This window comes from Nycticebus coucang, chromosome 21 (assembly GCF_027406575.1).
Source record: "Nycticebus coucang isolate mNycCou1 chromosome 21, mNycCou1.pri, whole genome shotgun sequence".
NCBI lineage: Eukaryota > Metazoa > Chordata > Mammalia > Primates > Lorisidae > Nycticebus > Nycticebus coucang.
The window spans coordinates 57,385,599-57,406,435 of NC_069800.1; the positions used below are offsets into that span (position 1 = coordinate 57,385,599).

A 20,837-nucleotide genomic window follows, 5' to 3' on the forward strand; every position below is an offset into this window, starting at 1 on the left:
GGGGTTCCAAATGAACTGTATTTAAATAAGCAGCAACACACACATTGACTCCCTAAGGACTAAAATAAGTCCATTTGAGGGTATCCTACTAAAGGTTCTAAGGTTGAAGCAATTGTATAATTCTACAACCTTAGTTGCTTTTTTTTCTTTTAAAGTACATTCAAAAAAAAAAAAAGAAAGAAAAAGAAAAAAGATGGGGACAGGGTTGGGGGCATTTATAAAACAAGTCCCTAAATAGATCGATGACAGACCTTGTCCACTTACCCGCAGTTACCATGGAAGTACACAGGACCCCCACCCCCTCCACTTAGGCTAAGTAGTTATCTTTTCCATTGTGGTTCAGTAATTCCAACTGTTCTACCTTACAATAGGTAACAGTCTTTGGAAAAAGTCACTCTACATCTGTACAAGGTTCTAAGTATACAGTTTATCACAAGTAACAAAGCTACTTTGCAAGACCCGCTTCTTTCCAAAATTAAAAAAAAAAAAAAAAAATTCTAGTCTGTTTTGGTATGAATTTTTTTTTTTTGATTTTTCATTTTTTTTTTTTGCAAAGCAGCATAGCAACAATTGTGATTGTAAGACTGCCAGAGGTTGTGGTCACAACCTTAGTAAACATCATTCGCATATCAGTAAGAAAAAGGAAAACAGGAAGAAGAGATGGGTTCTGAAAGGAAATGAGAAGAGCAGATTCCAGAGAGTCCGCTCTGCCTGGGTTTCTCCTTTGGCTTAGCTGACTGCAATCTTGTTTTCTTCCAGGAAGTGAGGGAACTGGTGTTTGGGAACGCCGTCAGTAGCCCCTGGCTTTTCCACATCGGCGCTGACACCTGATTGGGAACCATCCATCTTGGAGGTAGGGGCGTTATTCACGAGAGAGCTGGTCCCCAGGGAAACTGGGAGGGTGGGAATCCCACCACTCTGGATCACAGAGATCTCGTTGGCCTTCATGGTCAGACCGCCATTGAGCATGTTGGTGTACTGGTTCCACACCACCGGGTCCATGTTCACTGAAGGGGCCAGGATTTCCTTGGGAAACATTTCTGAGACTCTCTTTCCGTCCGTACCTAACAGAGCCATGGTGTTCTCGATGGCCAGCTTCCTCCCGCGGCGTGCTGAGTTATTGTTTGCCCCGTGGGTCATGTAGTGGACCTATGGGAATGAGAAAGGTTTTCATCAAAACAGAGATTTAGCCAGGCACTGGAGCTCACATCTACCACCCTGGGAGGCCAAGGTGGGCGGATCACCTGAGCCCCAGAGTTGGAAATGGGTACCTGTAGTCCCAGCTACTCAGGAGACTAAGACAAGAGGATTGCTTAAGCCCAAGTGTTGGAGGTTGCTGTGAGCTATGATGCCATGGCACACTACCCAGGGTGACAGAGTGAGACTATCTGGGTTTAGCTCTAAGGAGCATGTGAACATACAGATGCTCCTAGACTTATGGAGACTCTACCCCAGTAAACCCATCACAAATTGTCTGCCTTCCTGCTTAGAACACTTACATCAGCAAGTCATCTCAGACTCAGCCTATAAAGAAAAAGCATTGAAAACCTCATGTAATTTACTGGATATTATACTGAATGTGAAAAACGGAATAGTAGGCTCAGTGCCCGTAACTCAGTGGTTAGGGCGCCAGCCATACACACCGAGGTAGGCGGGTTCGAACCTAGCCGGGGTCTGCTAAACAACAAAGACAACTGCAACAAAAAAAATAGAAGGGTGTTGTGGAGGGCGCCTGTAGCTCAAAGGGGTAGGGCACTGACCAAAAACTGCAAATAAATAAATAAATAAAAGACCTGCATAAGCCCAAGAGTTTAAGGTTGCTGTGAGCTGTGACACCACAGCACCCACCAAGGGTAGCGTAGTGAGACTCTGTAGCAAGATTCTGTTGGGGAGGGGAGGGGAGAGGAGAGGAGGAAAGAAAAACAGAATAGTTGTGTGGGTATCCAAAGAATGGTTTCTACTGAACGTGTATCACTTACCAAAGACTGTCTGTACCTGGTGTTTAGAAACTAGACTTCATATATCCCCTGGCCAGTATGCCTGCCTAAAGCCACCTAAGTGGAGCTTACATTCTGTCTCTGCACTTATATGAACACCTACTACGTGCTGGGCATTGTTCCAATCAAGCACTATGGTTAAAACTTTTGAATATAGAGGGTGCCAAAAAAACACATTTTAAGAAAGGGAAAATTGGGCGGCGCCTGTGGCTCAGTCGGTTAGGCGCCGGCCCCATATACCGAGGGTGGCGGGTTCAAACCCAATCCCGGCTGAACTGCAACCCAAAAATAGCTGGGCGTTGTGGCCTGTAGTCCCAGCTACTCGGGAGGCTGAGGAAAGAGAATCGCTTAAGCCCATGAGTTGGAGGTTGCTGTGAGCTGTGTGAGGCCACGGCACTCTACCGAGGGCCATAAAGTGAGACTCTGTCTCTACAAAAAAAAAAAAAAAAAAAAAAGAAAGAAAGAGAAAATCCTGTATTAAAATTATAATAATGCTCAGTATATTCCAATAAGGTGAATACAAGTTATATTGAGTACCTCTTGTAATTGCACAAGTCAAATGTGACTTGAATATTACAAATTTAATACTGTTTTTTTCCTTTCTTAAAATGTATATACTTGGGCTGAGTGCAATGGCTCATGTCTGTAATCTTAACACTCTGGGAGGCTGAGGTGGGTAGATCGCATGAGCTCAGGAGTTTGAGATCAGCCCAAGCAAGAGCAAGACCCCATCACTACTTAAAAAGAAAAAAATAAAAGAAAAATTAGCCGGGCATTGTGGCTGGTTCCTGTAGTTTTAATTACTGAGGAGGCTGCAACAGGAAGACTGCTTGAACTCAGGTATCTGAGGTTACTGGGAGCTAGGCTGATACCATGGCATTGGACTCCGGCCTGGACAGCACAGTGAGAACCTCTCTCTCTCAAAAAAAAAAAAAAAAAAAAGCCCCCCCTTACCATCCTGTATTCCAATGAATAGCGTTTTCTATCCTTACATGGGAGATTCCGCCCTAATGAAATCTCAGGTGAAACCAACTTATCCTAACAATAATGACAATATATAGATCACCTTCTGGAAGGACCTAGCTGCTCAGTTCTTAAAAGCATGGCTGAGGCGGGCACGCCTGTGGCTCACGCCTGTAATCCTAGCACTCTGGAAGGCCAAGGCAGGCAAACTGCTTGAGCTCAGGAGTTCCAGACCAGGCTGAGCAAGGGTGAGACCCTGTCTCTAAAAAATAGGTGGGAGTTGTGGCAGGCACCTATAGTCCTAGCTACTTGAAAGGCTGAGGTGAGAGGATCACTTGAGCCCCAAAAGTCTGAGGTTGCTGTGAGCTATAATGATACCACCGCACTCTACCAAGGGTGACAAAGGGAGACTCTATCTCAAATAAATAAATAAATTAAAAAAAGCAGGGCCAATAACCGAGAGGCTTTTTCTTTTTGACTCCAGTGGTATTGTATCATAAACACAGTATTTATTTCAACTTAGCAGGTGAGGTACACAAAAACCAACGCCAAAAACCTGAGTGGCCATCGGGTCTAGGTGATCACATACCACCTCGTCATACGACAAATACCATCTATGTTTCCAGGCTTTATTTCATACATCCATGTAACTATTGTTCTAAGAAATCATGGTCTCCTACCACTGGGAAGAAAACTATCCACCCTGGACTGAAAGACTAGAGCATGAAGTCAACCTTGTCCTGCTTGTAAAAATGTAAGACATATTAAATGTGCCCCTAAGATCAGAAAAAGCCGTCACCCATTCCTGTCACCATGCTTTCCTCGCCTTCTCGCTGTAAGCATCATTTCAACTTGAAATGCCGTAATGTGAGAACACATACTTCTGTAAAATAAAATAGTTCAAGAGCAAGCTGAGATGCGTCCATATATCCCACAATGTCTTAATGGAAGAACTGGCCCATGGCAGATGATGCAATAAAAGACGCCATGGGTGCCCAGCCCCGTCCCTTGTTGAAAGCCTAGAAAAACCCACCTTCAAGTTGCCCTTGGTGGTAAAAGCTCGCCCGCATATGTTGCACACAAAAGGCTTCTCTCCCGTGTGAGTCCGCTCGTGAATCTGGAGCGCGCTGGCAGAAGAGAAGTTCTTCCCACACCGCGTGCAGCCATGTTGCTTGGCCTGTCGGCGTGGCTGGGCCGCCAACAAAGGGGTCATCCCTGGGGACAAGGCTGAGGGTCCCACAAACGTGCCAGGAACTTCCACTTTGACATAGGTTGGCTGGGTTCGGATAAATGTTGAAGGGAGACTGCTCCGAGCTGGTAAGTGGAGGGGGGAAAAAAGAAAAATCCAAACCTTTATCATCCCAGTCATCCATTCTTCAAAATAAAAAAGACAAGGGGCCACTAGTTTTGAGAGCCTGGAGATGGCTTACAGAAAATGTACACCTCAAAAGCAGCCTCCTTTGAAGCTGTGCAAAGAATAAAGACTCAAAACACTTAGGAAAATGTACCATTTGGGGGGCAGGGAGGATGAATCAAGATATGGGCAACACGGGAACACACATGTAATTCAAGTTCAAATTTCTGCATAAAAAACCACCTTTCGACTATGCCCAGACACCATCTCTCTTTGAGTCTATAATGTAGCTGCTTCTCTATTTATCATTCATGACATTAACAGGCACCTAGTCTTTCCTCCCCGCAAGAGTGATTCATTTGCAAACTTGACGTTAGAGTGGGACCTCAGAATCAAGGAACTATGACTTATGCCAATGCCCAAAGAGCAGTGCCAACTTCCCCAAACATAACTACCAATGGAATTTACTTAAAATCACCCATGTGTCTCCCTGGGGCTCAAAGACAAACAAAACCAACAGAAAAGCATGCTGTCCATACCCAGATGCATTATTCAGTACGTATAAAAAGCAGGGTCGCTACTAGGATAGAGGTAGTTGTTACTTCCCTCTACCCAGAGGTACAGAAAAGCTAACTGCCCTATGGAAGGGGCTGCTTCAGATCATACTCTCCATTTGTAAAGTTCAACCCAGGCTCCTTTTTTGACGACCTCACGCCCACAATGGACATAAGTTAAATCCAAAGTTCTATATCACCTTCCATCTCAGGGCGGCTGTTCTCGGAGCTCTCAGCTTTGCCCCCGGCATCGGGAGATTTTGACTTGATGCTTTCTGCCTGGCTATCGGCTGGGGAGACCGCCTGGAAGCATGCGGTCTCCACGATGTCTGGACTTCGGCTCTGATACTCCTGGTCTCCCAACTGCGAGGACGAGTCGTTGGTCAAGCCGTCGCTCTCCACTGAACCGTTTTCTCGGCTGCTCTGCCTCTGTAGGCCGAATGGGGCAGGACCCACTTTCCCCGGGGCATCTAGGGACGCCATCACAGCAAACCCCAGAGTGGGCGATGCAGAGTGGAGGCTGCCAAGGGGTGCAGAGACCTTCGAGGAGCTGCTGGGGGCCTCCTGGGAGCTGAGCTCGTCCACATCAATGCTTTCCACCACATCATCATGGCAGATGGCACGCACACTGCCGTTCTCACTGAGCATCGTGGGCTCGGGACCCGTGAAATCGCAGGGACTCTCTGGCAGGGGCGTGTTGGGGATCTGACCGCCCATGTGCATCCGAATGTGCTGCTGCAGCAGCACAGCGTTGGTGAACTTCTTCTGGCAGATGGGGCATGAGTGTTGCATCTTTATGGATGTGTTGGTGCGGTGAACCCCGAGGTGTGTCTTCAAGTTGCCTTTGGTGGAGAAAGCTCGGCCACAGATCTTACACTGGAACGGTCTCTCCCCGGTGTGGGTGCGGTAATGCATTTTGAGGGAGCTTTGGCAGCTCAGGACCCGGTGGCAAATGAGACATTCATTGGGGTCAGTGGTAGCCTTGTCGATGTTCTCCACCAGCTGCTGCAATTTCAGGGTCTCTGACCCTGGCTCAGGGGTCCCACTCCCTTGGAAGACACCAACCCTTGGGGAATTATGGTTTGGCCCCACCCCGAGGAGTGTGGGTCCACCCTCACTTTCTAGAGAAGGCCCGGGCTGCAGGTCGTGGGGCAACGGGCTAGCCATAAGGTCCTTTGGGGTAGTAGTCCCTGAAGAGAGATTGTGAGGTAGCCCTACAGAGGAGGTGACAAGGACGGGTTTGCTGTCTAGAGAGAGACTGGACTCGTCTAGAGGGACAGGCACAGAGACTGCATAGGGGGCACCATTGCCGGCCACCATTTTGTCCTGGAACTCAGCAAACAGCTGGGGGTTTGCCTTCACCTGGGGGTGTCGGTGAAAGTGCACCTTGAGGTTGCCCTTGGTGGTGAAGCGATGACCACAGACAGAGCACACGAAGGGTCTCTCTCCAGTGTGGGAGCGGAGGTGGATCTGCAAGGAGCTATCAGTCCCAAAAACCTTGCTACAGTACTTACACTTGTGCTTGGAGAGGATGGTCTCATCTCTGGGTTTGACATCCACCGCGGAGAGGCTCGGTGGCTTCCCTTTCCCTTTCTTGGATGGGTCTAGTGCCACAGTGGAGAAAGGACTCTGGAAGAGCACCGAGCCCGGGGCCTGAGGGAGCAAAGGACTCGGGAGGCGAGACATGACATTCGGGAGCACCCTCGTCCCATCCGGCTTCAGTGCAAAGGGTGTCAGCCCTGGGGACAGAGAGCTGGCAGTGGAAGGGATATTGGCATGAGGTAGCTTGGCTTGTTTCAAGGCATCCAGAGACAGACCTTGGCTTCCAGCTTTCTGGCTGAGCAAAGCCACAGCTGCGGAAACCTGCTGGGACATGTGGCTGCCCAAGGTCTTCAGGGTGTCAGCCCCTGCCCCGCCTGCGTGGAGGGCATGGGTGGCCCACATGTTCACCTGCACCCGGATCTGCTCGGTGAGCTGGATTTGCTGTAGCTGCTGCTGCTGCAGACACAGGATCTGCTCGAGGACCCAGGGGATGCTGTTGGCACCGGGCACAGGGGCTGGCAGCGCGTCCGCACTCCGCTGATTCACAGCCACCTTGGTGCCCCGCAGCGCCTGCAGAGTCACGTTAGTGTTGGCCACTTTGCCTTTGGGTAAATAGCTTATGTCCTGGGGCGCGGGTGGCAGAGCCGTCTCTGCCTTTAAGTACACCACCGATTCTGCACCTGGCTTCTCCTTCATGTCCCCTGAGCTGCCACCATGCTCCCTGTGACCATCCTTACTGCTTGGACTGGGTGGCCGGTGACTCAGCACAGCTCCAGAGAAGTCTTCAGAAGGCACTGGCCCCTCGCTGTCATTCATGATGAGGACAGGTGGATTTTTAGTGCAATTTTTCTTATGTTCCAAGAACTCAGAGATGCTAAAGAATTCCGCACAGCATTTCTCGCAGACGTGTGTGTCCTCCCGGCGAGGCCGCTTTGCCGTAACTTCCTCCCCACTGGCCTCCTCATCATTCCCTGGGTGGTTCATTGGAGTACCTGTGACAAGAGAGAAAAAGCTAAGAACTCTGCTCCCCCAAAAAGTATGGGGGATGGTTTGGGGAAAGAATCACAGCTCACAACATAACAAAGGTCTTTGTTATCTATGCCCAAGATTGTGTAAAGTCGTCGAAAGAGTCAGAATGAACTAACCGCTTATGCTGTGGTTAGAATTATGTACCCCGCAGCCCCATCTCCAAAAGATGTGGCCAAACCTTAACCCCAACTCCACACCCATGCTTTCGATCATATATGGATAAGATCTTGGTGAACATAATTAAGTTGGGCTCTAATGCCTGGCAAAGTTATTAAGAGAAAGGAAACATCCGGGCACAGGGGCTCGCACCTGTAATCCCTGCACTCTGGGAGGCGGAGGCAGGCAGATTGCTTGAGCTCAGGATTTCAAGACCAGCCTGAGCAAGAGCGAGACTCCCCTCTCTAAACAAAATTAAACAAAAAGTAGCTGGGCATTGTGGTGGGCACCTGTAGTTCCAACTACTTGAGCGGCTGAGGCAAGAGAATTGTTTGAGCCCAAGAGTTTGAGGTTGCTGCAGGCTGTGGTGCCATGGCGCTCTACTCAGGGTGACAGAGTAAGACTCTGTTTCAAAAAAGGGGGAGAGGAAGAAAGAGAGAAAGGAAATACGAGCTTTGAAACAAAACAGGGAATAGAGGCCATGTGAAGATGAAGACAAAGACAAAGGCGGGAGATATGTGGCCCTAAGCCCGGGACTGCTGGAAGCCAACTAAGGATAACAGATGAGACTCTCTTTTAGATCGTCTGGTCATAGTAGCCCTGGCAGGTGCACAGAATTTGTTAAAGTAATTCCTGTCCAAATCTTTTGTGTCCTCTGCAGAGCCAGCTGGTAAAGACATGTGGATTTCACGTAGTCAACAAAAAGAACATAGGAAACCTTCTCCAGAAATAGTTGTTGGTCTCCCCCCTGAGAGTAAAACTGCAGAAAATCATTCATTCAACCATCATAATGAGCACCTACTTAGCAGGGACTATAAATGTTTAAAGGTACCAACAATTATGATGGCAGCACTAAATTCACTTGAAATGTGGAGGACACTCCACATCAATTCAGACAGCAAGGCCAAGAGAGATGGGAAAACACTGAAAAAGACTGCAGTGAAGTAAGACACGGTAATAGAAAGACCTCATTTATCTTCCATTATTGTGAAAAATCCAATGGAAATCCCATTTAATAGGACAGTAAAGGGAAAAAAATGGAAATCATTCTGTAAAGAGATAGGACTGATGGATTCCAAAATCCCCCACCTGTCATGTGTGTTAATGTTATAATTCTATTTCTCTTAAATTTAAATATACAAAATAAGACAGTCCTATTCCTAAAAATGATCAATCCATGGATTTCTTTTGCAACTGGGGCCTCGTTAGTGCTGTCTATACATAATTCCTTCTTGGGCCTGAGCGTTGGGACAGATGCTGAGATTCTTTGCATAAGAAGTCTGGAAAAGTCTCTTAAAGTCACCTCATTGTCCTCACCTCCCCGCTGTGCTAAGAAGCCCACTGGAGCTTGGGGCTTCAGGATTAAGTCCTGGGCATACCTCAGAGCCTATGAATCTCAACCATAGAGATGTTTGCACACATGTACAGCAATCTAGGTATGAAGAAGGTTATCTTGGGCAGAAACACATGTTTATAGCAGCAAAGAAGTAAAAATTGGCCCAGCCATATTGCATAGATGCAGAATTTCTTTCTTTTTTTTTCTTTTTTTTGTAGAGACAGAGTTTCACTTTATTGCCGTTGGTAGAGTGCTGTAGCGTCACACAGCTCACAGCAACCTCCAACTCCTGGGCTTAGACGATTCTCCTGCCTCAGCCTCCCGAGTAGCTGGGACTACAGGCGCCCACCACAACGCCCGGCTAAGATGCAGAATTTCTATAAGCTATAGAAAGTTAGGTGAGAGAAACAGGCTGCTGAACAACATGTAAAAAAAAAAAAATGACCCTTTCACTTAAAAGAAAACCTACATTTGATAGTACAATGTAGGCTCGGCGCTTGTAACTCAGTGGCTAGGGCACCAGCCACATGCACCAGAGCTGGTGGGTTCAAATGCAGCCTGGGCCTGCCAAACAACAGTGACACCCACAACCAAAAACTAGCTGGGCATTGTGGTGGGTGTCTATAGTCCCAGCTATTTGGGAGGCTGAAGCACTCTCTACCCAGGGTGAAAGCTTGAGACTCTGTCTGAAAAAAAAAAAAAAAAAAAGTACAATGCATGGAAGGAAAGGCCAGGAAGAGTTCCCACCACTGTAATTAAAATGCATTATTTAAATGTATTTTAATTAAAATACATTAATGTAATAAATTACATTATTTAATGTAAAATTAAATACCTTATTACCTTTTAGGTTAGCAAACTAACATATTTTACTTTCAACTTCTGGGGTGATTATACCTCTTAAGCCAGCAGTTCTCAACCTGTGGGTCGTGACCCACAGGAACCACGACCCACAGGAACTGTATTAAAGGGCTGTGGCATCCGGAAGGTTGAGAACCACTGTCTTAAACCCAGGGCTTTTTTGGACTGTTTAGAAGAGCCACCAACAGTTTGGAAGAGGGACTGACTGATCTTAAGCACTCTAGGAAGCTGAGGCAGGTGGACTGCTTGAGTGTAGACAGCCTGAGCTAGAGCGAGACCCCCCTCTCTTAAAAAAAGAAATAGCCAGGCATTACTGTGGGCACCTATAGTCTCAGCTACTCGGGAGGCTGAGGCAAGACGATTGCTTGAGCCCAAGAGTTTGAGGTTGCTATGAGCTATGACGTCTGACGCCAAGGCACTCTACGGAGGGTGACAATGGAGACTATCTCAAAAAAAAAAAAAAACAAAAAAATTTAAAATATTAAAAAAAAAATACAATCTTAATCTGCATGTATTTCAGACTAGGTAATAAAACGAAGTTTTTTGTGTGTTGAGGGTGGACCAGGGAAGGAGATAACAATCATAACTGGGGCTGGTCTGCCTGAGGACAGAGAACTGGCCAGGGCCAATCTGGCTACCGCCTGTCAGTAACTGGGTAGATAAAGTAAGAATGTCTACTAAACACGCATAATCATGCACGATCAGATGGCAGCCTCATAAGGTAAGATGCCTGGATTAGGTAAAGTTATTAATTCAACCAGGACTGCTGAGAACAATGAGTTTCAATAGTCGTTTAATGCCTAACTCATTCAACAGTACTGCTCACCTCCTACTGTGGGCTAGGGAGGGAGTAGGGACCCAGGGGGGAACAAATGACCCAATCAACCTCCTGTAATTCAGACCACTCTCGGATGCCCCTCACTATCATCATTCAAGCCCATTCAACTGCAACCCTATCTAAAGATCGGAAAAACGGAGGCTCTGAGCGGTCACCTGCCCAAGCTAACATAATTAGACATTGTTAAGTGCCAGGTGTAATTCTAAACCATTTGTTATTAGCAATTCTAGCAGACAGGGACTATTTTCTTATTTGACATACGGAGAAACCGAGGCACAGGAGATGTTAACTTCCCCAAGTTCATGTGCACATGAACCACACAGCCACTGTGGAAACCCAGCCATGCAGTGCCCAGACCCTCTCTCTGAACTTCCCATCATGTTTCTTCTGTTTAAATTGCAACTATCTTTCCTCTCACAGAAACCCTAAGTGGGACAGGAAAGCCAGGAGGGTTGGGTAGGTTAGGAGGGGTGACAGTAAAACACTTATTACTGTCCTGTATCTGGAGCTTCCAGAAGTGACTCAAAGTATTCAGATACAAAACATGTCTATTTCCAGATGAGCGTTCCAGAACAAGGGATGGTATGAAACCTCCTTTCTTAAGACTCCACTACTACCCCGACTCAGCCCTATTTCAAAAGTTAAAAACAGTCGTCAATGCCTCGAACCCTGAGAACTATTTATCTGGGAGTTGGGGGTTCCCAGATAAATCTTATCTACCTATTAGGGGAGTGTTACCCAACACAATCTTTCTGGAACTGCAATCTTGGTCACTATGTGTCCAGAACTTTAAAAAAGGAAGCCTTTAAAAAATTTCTCTTTGGGGGAAATACATCCTATTGGTGGGTGTGGATGCATGGATATAGCTTTTGCAGGGAGTGATCTGATATCACCATTTTAGTGCAATTCTCCTTTGACTCAGCAATTCCTGGGTGACTCTTACAGCATTTCTTACACAGGGTTATCCATAAAATTCATGTGCAACTTACTACGTTAAGCTATTTTAAATCACACAAAAACTTTAGGTCCACTCTGGATTAACAAACAGCAACAACAAAAACAGATCCACCCTGGTCCATTGGCAAATTTGGGGTTAAATACATTGGGTATAGAAAAGAGGAACACTTTGAAGCCCACGAAAATAAAGCAGACCTACGTGATGTGGGGTTCAATAGGACAAATGTCCAAGATTTCATTTCATGAGGAGAAATTAAAGGCAAAACAGGATGTATAACATATAATGTGCCACCACTTGTGTTTGCACATAAAAATATAAATATGTATGTAGAAAACTTGAAACCATAGAAGAGAAACTGTTCCAAGTCTTCTCCTCCTGGAGACTAGGTTAGAAGCCCCAAGTGAAAAACTCCATCAACTGTTTGGTTTTGTACTATGGTTTCTTTTAAATAAAAATCAAAGCCCTCAGCCATCTCCTGAGTCAAGCCAGACCTCTTTAATTTGCCCTTTGTGCCAACTATTCTACTTACGGAAATCTTTAAAAAAGATTTCCATGCAAAAATGTTGACCAACCACTCAAATCCACATGTTAAGGGCCAAAGCTAAGCGCTATCACCACCCTCCCCAAACCAGGACACTTCAGACTCATACACCTTAAGTCACTGATCTTCCTAAGTATGGAAACAAGAATATTGGTCCCCATTTTGCAGATGTGAAAAACTGAGGCTCAGAAATAATTCAATGGCTGAAGATGACATAGTGCTGGCCAGAAGGCAGAAGTGCAGGCATTGGATTGTTTAATGAAAAAAGAACTAAAATGAGTGGTCCAATGCACAATTGTTTCTTCAGCAGCAGAGTTTACCACCGCCCATCACCACTTCATGCCTCTAGGGATGCTTTTATTTTTTTATTTTTTTTTATTTTTTTTGTAGAGACAGAGTCTCACTGTACCGCCCTTGGTAGAGTGCCGTGGCGTCACACGGCTCACAGCAACCTCTAAGTCTTGGGCTTACGCGATTCTCTTGCCTCAGCCTCCCGAGCAGCTGGGACTACAGGCGCCCGCCACAACGCCCGGCTATTTTTTGGTTGCAGTTTGGCCGGGGCTGGGTTTGAACCCACCACCCTCGGTATATGGGGCCGGCGCCCTACTCACTGAGCCACAGGCGCCGCCCAGGGATGCTTTTAAATGTTCTCCTAATCATCTCTCCCATGTAATTTTAATATTAAAAATATACTGTATACATTTATGTACTCTGAACGTTTGGATGGCCACAATCCATTGTAATGTCAGTAACTGTTTTGTTCCTCCTAAAACAATTTTTATCCTCTTTGGGACAATATCCCCCGACTGAAACTGCACGTTCTAAAACAGGCATTTTTAAGCTAGTAGACCCTACCTTAAAATTAGGTAAGAAAAAAATAAATATCTTCACTAAGATGAAGTAAAATTTAACATTTCTTTCCAGTGATATTAGCAGAAATTGTGACTTTTGTCTGGAAGGCCACAGACACTTCATATGCTGTTATTATAGTTGTTGCATGACTTAGAAATTCTGGTACTTACCTGAGAGATTATTATTATTATTATTATTTTTGGAGACAGTCTCACTTTGCCCTCAGTAGAGTGCTGTGCATCACAGCTCACAGCAACCTCAAACTCTTGGGCTTAAGCAATCCTCTTGCCTCAGCCTCTCTTACCTCCCCTGTAGCTGGGACTACAGGCACCTGCCACAATGCCCAGCTATTTTTTGTTGTTGTTGTTGTTGCAGTTGTCATAATTGGTTAGCTGGCTTGGGCCAGGTTCGAACCCGCCAACTTCGGTGTATGTGGCTGGCGCTGTAACCACTGTGCTATGGGCACCGAGCCATTACTGTATTATTCATAAAGAAAGAAGCACATATTCCTAAATCATGTTTTAATTTTGGATAAAATAAATTGCATTGACCTAGTTGTGTATTTAAACCTATCATGTTGAGATGGGATCTACGGTACAAAAAAGGTTAAGCCCCCCCCCCCCTCTGAAAGGAGCCAGCAGTTCCCAAGAGTGATTTATGGCCTGAATACCAGCTTGCCTTCGCTGTATACACAAAGCTCACCTCTTCCGTAGGCTGGAAGCAATACCAGCAACATGCCCCTTGAGTTTTAAAACAGCAGCAGCTCTGTTTGCTTCTGCAGTAAAAAGTACTTCTACATCCAGACCACCATTGGCAAATACTGAAACCGTATTTGCCAAGGAGTAAGAGGATTCTGTTATGCACAATTGCAGGGTAGGCACTTAAGTGAACCCAAAAGGAAAAAAAGCAAAGTTCAGAGGGATTACACAGCAACTAGTTCTTCCATCCCTCTACCCCACCCCCACCCCGAATTTTAGGAATGTTATCTCTCAGCATCTAGTTATCCAATAAGTTGGAAGAATGCAGTAAACCCAGCAGGGGTCTTAGATTCAATCACTGCCAAATAGATAGAAAATATTCTTACAATTGTATAAGAAGAAAGTTCATCTACTAGAGGCCAATTAAATTGTAGAGACACTAAAATGCCTTAAAAAGCAAAACCTGTACATCTTGATAAAAGTATTACAACTCCAGCTTATCTGTTTTCATCCCAACATTAAAAGAACTACAATGAGTAGATTATCTGAAGCACATAATATCTTCTACCCTCCCCACCCCCAGGATAACTGCTTACCAAAAAACAAAAGGAAATTATGTCCTTATGCGTGGAACCAGTTGAAAGAAAGTACCCTTTTATCAGTTTAATTTTTAGCACTTCAGTAGAAAGCCTTTAACTTAATCAGTAGATGGCAAATTAGACCTTAAATTGTTTCAACTTAATTCAAACAGCCTTGGATCAAAAATCCTGAGACTGTTGAAAAAGGAAAAAAATAGAGCAGAGTCTCAAAGAAGGCTTTATAGCTGCTAAGTCTCTCTGCTCTCAAGGCTGTAGAGACAAGCCCCATTCTGCTCCAGCTGGTGTCCAAGCAAGTCAGGAAACTGCATGAGGACAGGGGCAAATTTTTGCTACCTTCCTTCTTTAAAGCCCCCTTAGACAAACCCTGCCACAGACAAAAAAAATGGACTGTGGTGACGGGCTATGCAGTTTTTGTCCGCATTGATTAATTTAAAATAGTCAAAACTACAATAGGTTAAGTGTGATTAAGAAAGGGAACGTCTTGAATTCTTTTCATCCTTTTTCTTCTAGGGCAGTAAGGCCCAGAAAAACCAACCAAATGCAAGCATTGTTTTATTTCCAACTTACTTCCCTGGGACCACTTAAAGCTAAGACCCATCTCAAAATTTTAAGAGATGAAAGACCACCAAACCCAACCAGCTGAACACTAACCATGGCTTTCCTCAGTAAAGAAACAGAAAACACTATCATATCATCAACTGCGCTAAGTACTATTTGAAAACAACTCCTTAGATTCAGATCAAGGCTAAAATCAAGCGGGACAAGGCACCATGGGCAAAGCTGTTTCAACCAGGTGCCTCAATTTACTCTCAAATGAGTAACGGTATATTCCCAGCACAGCAAGCTTTCCATATTTACAATAATCTAAAACAGAGTTTTAGCACCACCGTATGGAGGAAGAACCCCAAAGCTCACCCTAGTCAAGCTGGCCTCAAGGTCACACAGCTTAAAGTCATACACCCACATTGGAATCCAGCTCTCCAAGACCTTACCAAAAAAACCTAACTTCCCAGGTAACAACCATACTTTTCACACTTTAAAAGGAAATACTAATTCTATATTCTGCCTCCTAAAGTTTAGGTGGTTCCCCAACCCCCAACCCATGAGGACGCTTGCCAAAGGCCGCTTGAATGACAAAGTATCACTTCCTTGCGCACTGGAGTGTGCTCTACACTGTTACGGCGTGGGACTGCATTTTACAACGCAATTTATTTTAATGAACAAAAGGCGCTGTGCGCAAATTGCAGCCCCTCTCCCTACGGGGAACCCAGAGGAACACTAATACAGAAAGTTGGCTTGAAACCTTAACTACTGCCAAAAATCCTTACAGCCAGTGTAAGACTTTTTAGTCGAGAAACAAAGCTCGTAAGTTATCTGAAACTTGGGAATCGTAATCATTGATGTTTGTAATCCAGTTTGGCACAATGGGCATTTGAAACTTGAGAAAATGCTAATTTTCCTGTATGTAGTTGTTAGCCTCCCCGACCACCTGCCGATTTTTTGATCAGCTAATTGATCGCCAGATACCATTTTTCCTCCGTCAAAAACTGCATTCTCAAATAGATTTGCAAAATAAGACCAGCCCAATCTTAATTTTCGAAAATATACCTATCATATCTGTTCAAGCTGATAAAACGCAAACAGGTAAAATACAGCCATTAAAAACGGTACTGCTTGGGGAAAGAAACTTCGGTCCCAAGGCGGCAACTGGAGGCTCTGCAAGCACATCCGAGGATCGAGGAATTCTTTCTAAGAATTCCAAAGACTTAGCAAAAAATAGCGGGCACGGACGGCGACGGGAGCCCATCCTTACATTTACCCATCAACCCGTCCCATGCACCAGGTGAGAGCCAGTACCTGCGAAGGGGCCGGCCTCCCGGCAAAGGGTTCGGCTTCAGGATGAGCCTCCAGGGGGCGCCCGCGCGCAACCCGGCCGGACCTCCGGCTCTAACCCCAGCGATCAATAGCTAACTCCCCTCCCCAATCGCGGTGGGAGCGCACAGCCAGGCCAGCGATCCTAGCCCCGCTCAGGTTACCCCTGATCTCTAACTCGCGTTCGTTTCAGAAGCCCTAGTGTAAGAAGCACCTCCCGCAGCAAAGGAGCCAAACCACCGAAAGCCCCGCTCCGGAGCGCCCACCCAAAAGGAAGGGGGAAGGGGAGGTCAGAGCAGGACCGGGGAGGGGTCAGAGCCAGGAGCTCGCCCCTCCTCTCCGGAGGAAGCGGGCGGGCCGAGGGTTAACCCTTTTGTTCCAGGTGGGCCAGGCGACCTCGCCTCCCTCCTCGCTCCCCTCACCAAGGCACAAAGAGGCCATCCAGGCTGCTAAGATCTCGGGGGTGCGCTGCCCTGACGGTCAGCCGCTCCCACCGCGCACGGCCGCCTCCTTGGTCAAGCCGATCCTTTGAATTCGCCCTGGAAAAGTTATTTTAGGGGAAAGGCGGGATTTCACTGAGCTATTATAAATTTGGGGAATGTAGTACACGTCCATTCCCTCCTCGAGAAAAAGGAGAGGGAACGGTAGCCAAACAGTGGCGACCGTCCGGGTGTCAGAGCCGGGCTCGAAGCGCGCGGAGCTGCCGCGCACACCTCTCTGCTGCAGGGAGCCTGGAAAGCAGGCGGGGAGGGGAGGGAAGGGAAGGGACCGCAGAGGAGGTTTAAACGCCCCTCCCCCCACGTCTATGCTAAAAACTTATCGGGCGACAATTTGGCGGGCCGGGACGAGAAGGAGATAGCGAGAAATCGACTCGCTCCCAAAACCTCTATGAATAAGTGTGGGGTGGGGGAGTGTGCCCCGCCGCTCCGGGCACGGCCGAGGTCTCGAACTCCTTTCGACCTGGGAGCCGCTCGCCGCGGAAGCATGGGCCGGGTCAGCCGCGGGAGCTCGCCCTGGCCGCGACCGCCCAGCCGCAGCCCGACCTCTCCCCTTTCACCCGAGGGGCGCGAATTTGGAGATCTGAGAGCCCCAGAAAAGATACGCAGAATGCTAGGCCAGTGCTCCCCAGCTGGGCTGCGGCGCGCGCGCCACCCTGGCCCCCAGGGGCTCGCACCCCTCGGGCTGCCCGCGGTTATTTTTAGGAAGTCGGAAATCAAAGATGGCTGGAGGTCAGGCCCCGAAAGGTTAGGGCGAAGATCGGCGGGCGGCGCGGCCCGGAGTGAAAAGGCGAAAACCAAAAAAAGAAACGTTTCAAAAAGGGAAATATTGTGCCCTCCTCCCCCACCTCTGTGGCCCTTCCGACCCGCTCCGCAGCGCGGGTGGCCGGCACCCCGGCTCCCGAGGGTGGGGAGAGGTCGCGCCCCCTCCCCCCACTCGGCCCGGCAGGGGCGCGTGCAACAGAGTGCCCTCCTCCCGGGTCTTCCAGGGGTGCGCCCCTCCTCCAGCCCACTAGAAAAGCCCCCAGGGGGTGGTGGAGAGGGTGGGGAGCCCTGGGGTTCTTTCTTTTAAAAGCGGCGCAAGGGAGGGGGAACTTAAGTCACAAGGGGGGCTCTAGTCAGGGGAGTGGAACCAATTAAGAGAGGGGCTGAGGACGAGGAGAGGGAACCCTTTCAGGAGTGAGGGTGGGGGTCAATTTTACAATAAGGTGGGAGAGAGCTGGGGAGTTAACTTACACTAGAGAGAAAAGAAAAAGTGTATAATTTGCGAGGGGGCGGGAGTGCAGAGAACGAGGTTGCTGCTTCTCTTTACTGGACCTGGACCCCAAATCTCCGCATCACAGTTTGCGCTGGACGCCGCCAGCTCCCCGAAGCCCGCGCCCTCGAGGATCCCGCGTCCGTCCGGGAAACTCCCCTCCCCGGGCGGGCGCCCCTGCCCGACTCACCCGGCTCCCCCGCCGCCGGCGCCGCTGGGGCCGCATCTGCAAACTCCAGGGTCGGCTGCTGCGGCTGTGGCTCACCCTGGTCCTCCTCGGAGTTGATGTGCTGGGGTTTCGCCTGCTTGCGCCTCGACATGGTGCGAGCATCGGGGCGCCGGGAGAGCCGCGGTTATTTGCCCTCTCCGCCACAAATTCCTGGAGTTGAGAAATTTACCCCCCTTCGTCCGGAACGCGCATGTCCCAGTAATTATTATTATCAATAATGCATTGCGATTTATCATGAGCCCTGACAGCTGATTGGCCTGGGTCCAAGACCTCAGAGATCATTTAAATAAGCCCTCATTGATCAGGGAGGGGCGAGGCATTCTGGGCTTTGTAGTCCGGCCCTACTTGCGACAAAGGCGTGTTGGTCAGGGGAGCGCAGCTAATTAGCATCCGGGCTCAGATTGGCCGGGGCGTGGACGAAATCCGAGGGGGACCCATCCTCGCTCCAACTATCTGAGTCCTTGGAGAGGAAAAGAAGAAGGAGGGGTGGTGGGGAATATTTCTAATTAAAAACTAGGAGCGTACTTAAAAGGTTTTGGAACGGATGTATTTGGTGGTAATGCTCCAAAAATTACTTTTATATGGTTAATGTCCACCAGCCGGGGAGGAAAGTCATTTCACAGGGGAATATTTTGGCTTCATTTTTACATCTACAAAAACAAAAAACAAAAGAACAAACACCCCCAACCCTGACATGTGACTCGTGTCCCCTCCCATATTCTTTTTAATTAAAGTGTTTAAATTGCGTTTCGAGGATACTGAACAGTGTTACTCAGCCCCCACTCCCAAACCCACCTCCACTCTTAGACTGAGCTTGGAAATAACGCACCGTGATTTATCTCCTTTAAATGCTGAATAACACCCCCAGGATTCTTATACACAAGGATTAGTTTGTTGTTACAATGGGGATCTTGCTTTTTATTTAACTTTAAAATAATTGGTTACCAAATGTAGAAAAGTCAGATTATAAGCAAGCATAGTCAGAGATAATATCAAAACAGCAAGCAATTGCATTCCCCTCCCCACAAGCTGTAACGTCTGATAACATCATATTTTATTACTGAGACAATGCTGTTACATTTTCCCTGGATCAGGAATGGGGCATTGTCAGAATAACTGGGTGTTACTAATCATTATTGGAATATTTTGCAATACAAGCTTTATTACAAAAAGGTGTATAGTTCAAAGTGATTTTATCATTCTGACCCAGGGATGCCTGGAATTTTCTAGAGTTGAGTGTGCATGTGTATATGAGACCTACATTTATACTGTAAACCTATGTATATTTATTTTGGCTGTTTTGTACAATGTAAATAATAAATGCAGAATGAATGATGAAACCTTCAGCCTTTTAAGTCTCTGGTACTTTCATAACACCTCCACGCGCGCGTCTTTCTTTGGCATTTACTTCATTGTAAGGGACTGTGCAACTATAAACCCTCTCTCCACATTTGTGCATTGCATTTTCTTGATTAGTTAGTTGTTCATCACCTTCCCAGCTTGTAAGCTCATCAGGAATGCAAGCAAAATAGAATGCTGGGCTTATAAATGTGTTCAGCTGGGTGTTTGGACAACCCAAGGCAGAACATAAATCAGCTTGAATCTTTGATACTCACGGGCATCAATAAAAATTTCTTAAAGGAAGGTTCATCTCCAATATTTGAGTCTCTGTTTGACTATGTTTTGTAGTGTTTTATGTGTAACATCTAAACCAAATAAGATAGAATTACAGCTAACAGCTCCGTTGAAAAGATAAGAATTCGGTTTAATAATACATGGAAGCATTTCAGAATTCTGATCCTGAGTAAAAAGGCCAATTCACACCTGCCTTGCTGACTAATCTACTGATATTCCCAACACCTTTTCTGTGTAAGGGAAATATGGCAGGAGATGTAACTTACAAATCTGAGTACACAGTAGGTTTACAGCTCAAAAAATATCACTGGTTTAAGGAAAACTTCATTTATGAGATTTATTTATTTATATATGTGTTTGTTTATTTTCGTAAGTGATAGTTGTAACACCTTAGCCATTTCTGCTTAAAACAAGATGAAATTGTGCCACTTGAATCTCCAAGTGATAGCAATAATAATTAATTGAGCCCCCGTGCATGGCATGAACTGTACTAAATGCACACAGTCTTATTTTAATCTCAGGGAGGTGGATACTATTGTTTTCTCCCTTTTTTTTTTTTTAGGCAGTCTTACTCTGTCACCTTGGGTAGAGTGCTGTGGTTTCATCATAGCTCACAGCAACCTCAAACTCTTGGACTCAAGAGATCCTGGGTATTTTTTTCTTTCTATTTTTAGTAGAGCTGGGGTCTCCCTCTTGCTCAGGCTAGTCTTGAACTCCTGAGCTCAAGCAATCCACCCGCCTTGGCTTCCCAGAGCGGTAGGATTCCAGGTGTGAGCTACAGAGCCTGGCTGTTTTTTCCATTTTGAAAATGAAAAAATTGAGGCTCAAGAACATGAAATGATTTAATTAGGAAGTGGCTGAGCTGGTGATCAATTCCTAAGTCTGACTTCAAAATTCTTCCCATCACACCCCAATAGCTGTCATCCAGCAACAGCTGAATATAGATGAAAGCTCTAAAAAGAAAAATTGGAGGATAGTAAACATGTGCTAAATTAAAACTGCCCTGGAAAAATCTAAGGTGGAAATCACTCCAACAGATAATTTCAACAAGTTTCTTTCAAATGGAAAACT

General features: G+C 46.6%; 1 protein-coding gene across 2 annotated transcripts; it reads right to left on the reverse strand.

Moving 5' to 3' along the window:
- Nucleotides 1-545: 545 nt before the first annotated feature.
- Nucleotides 546-18,222, reverse strand: SALL4 (spalt like transcription factor 4). Of its 2 annotated transcripts, none has more exons than XM_053574101.1 (4): nucleotides 16,136-16,259; nucleotides 5,069-7,402; nucleotides 3,994-4,274; nucleotides 546-1,149 (listed from the first exon to the last, which is right to left on the reverse strand). In XM_053574101.1, the coding sequence occupies exons 2-4, from the start codon at nucleotides 7,392-7,394 to the stop codon at nucleotides 730-732; spliced, it is 3,027 nt and encodes a 1,008-aa protein (XP_053430076.1). In that variant the 5' UTR covers nucleotides 7,395-7,402; nucleotides 16,136-16,259; the 3' UTR covers nucleotides 546-729. The 2 variants fall into 2 exon arrangements, with proteins under 2 accessions (XP_053430076.1, XP_053430077.1); XM_053574102.1 differs by lacking the exon at nucleotides 16,136-16,259 and adding an exon at nucleotides 18,093-18,222 and having other exon boundaries at nucleotides 610-1,149.
- Nucleotides 18,223-20,837: the final 2,615 nt, after the last annotated feature.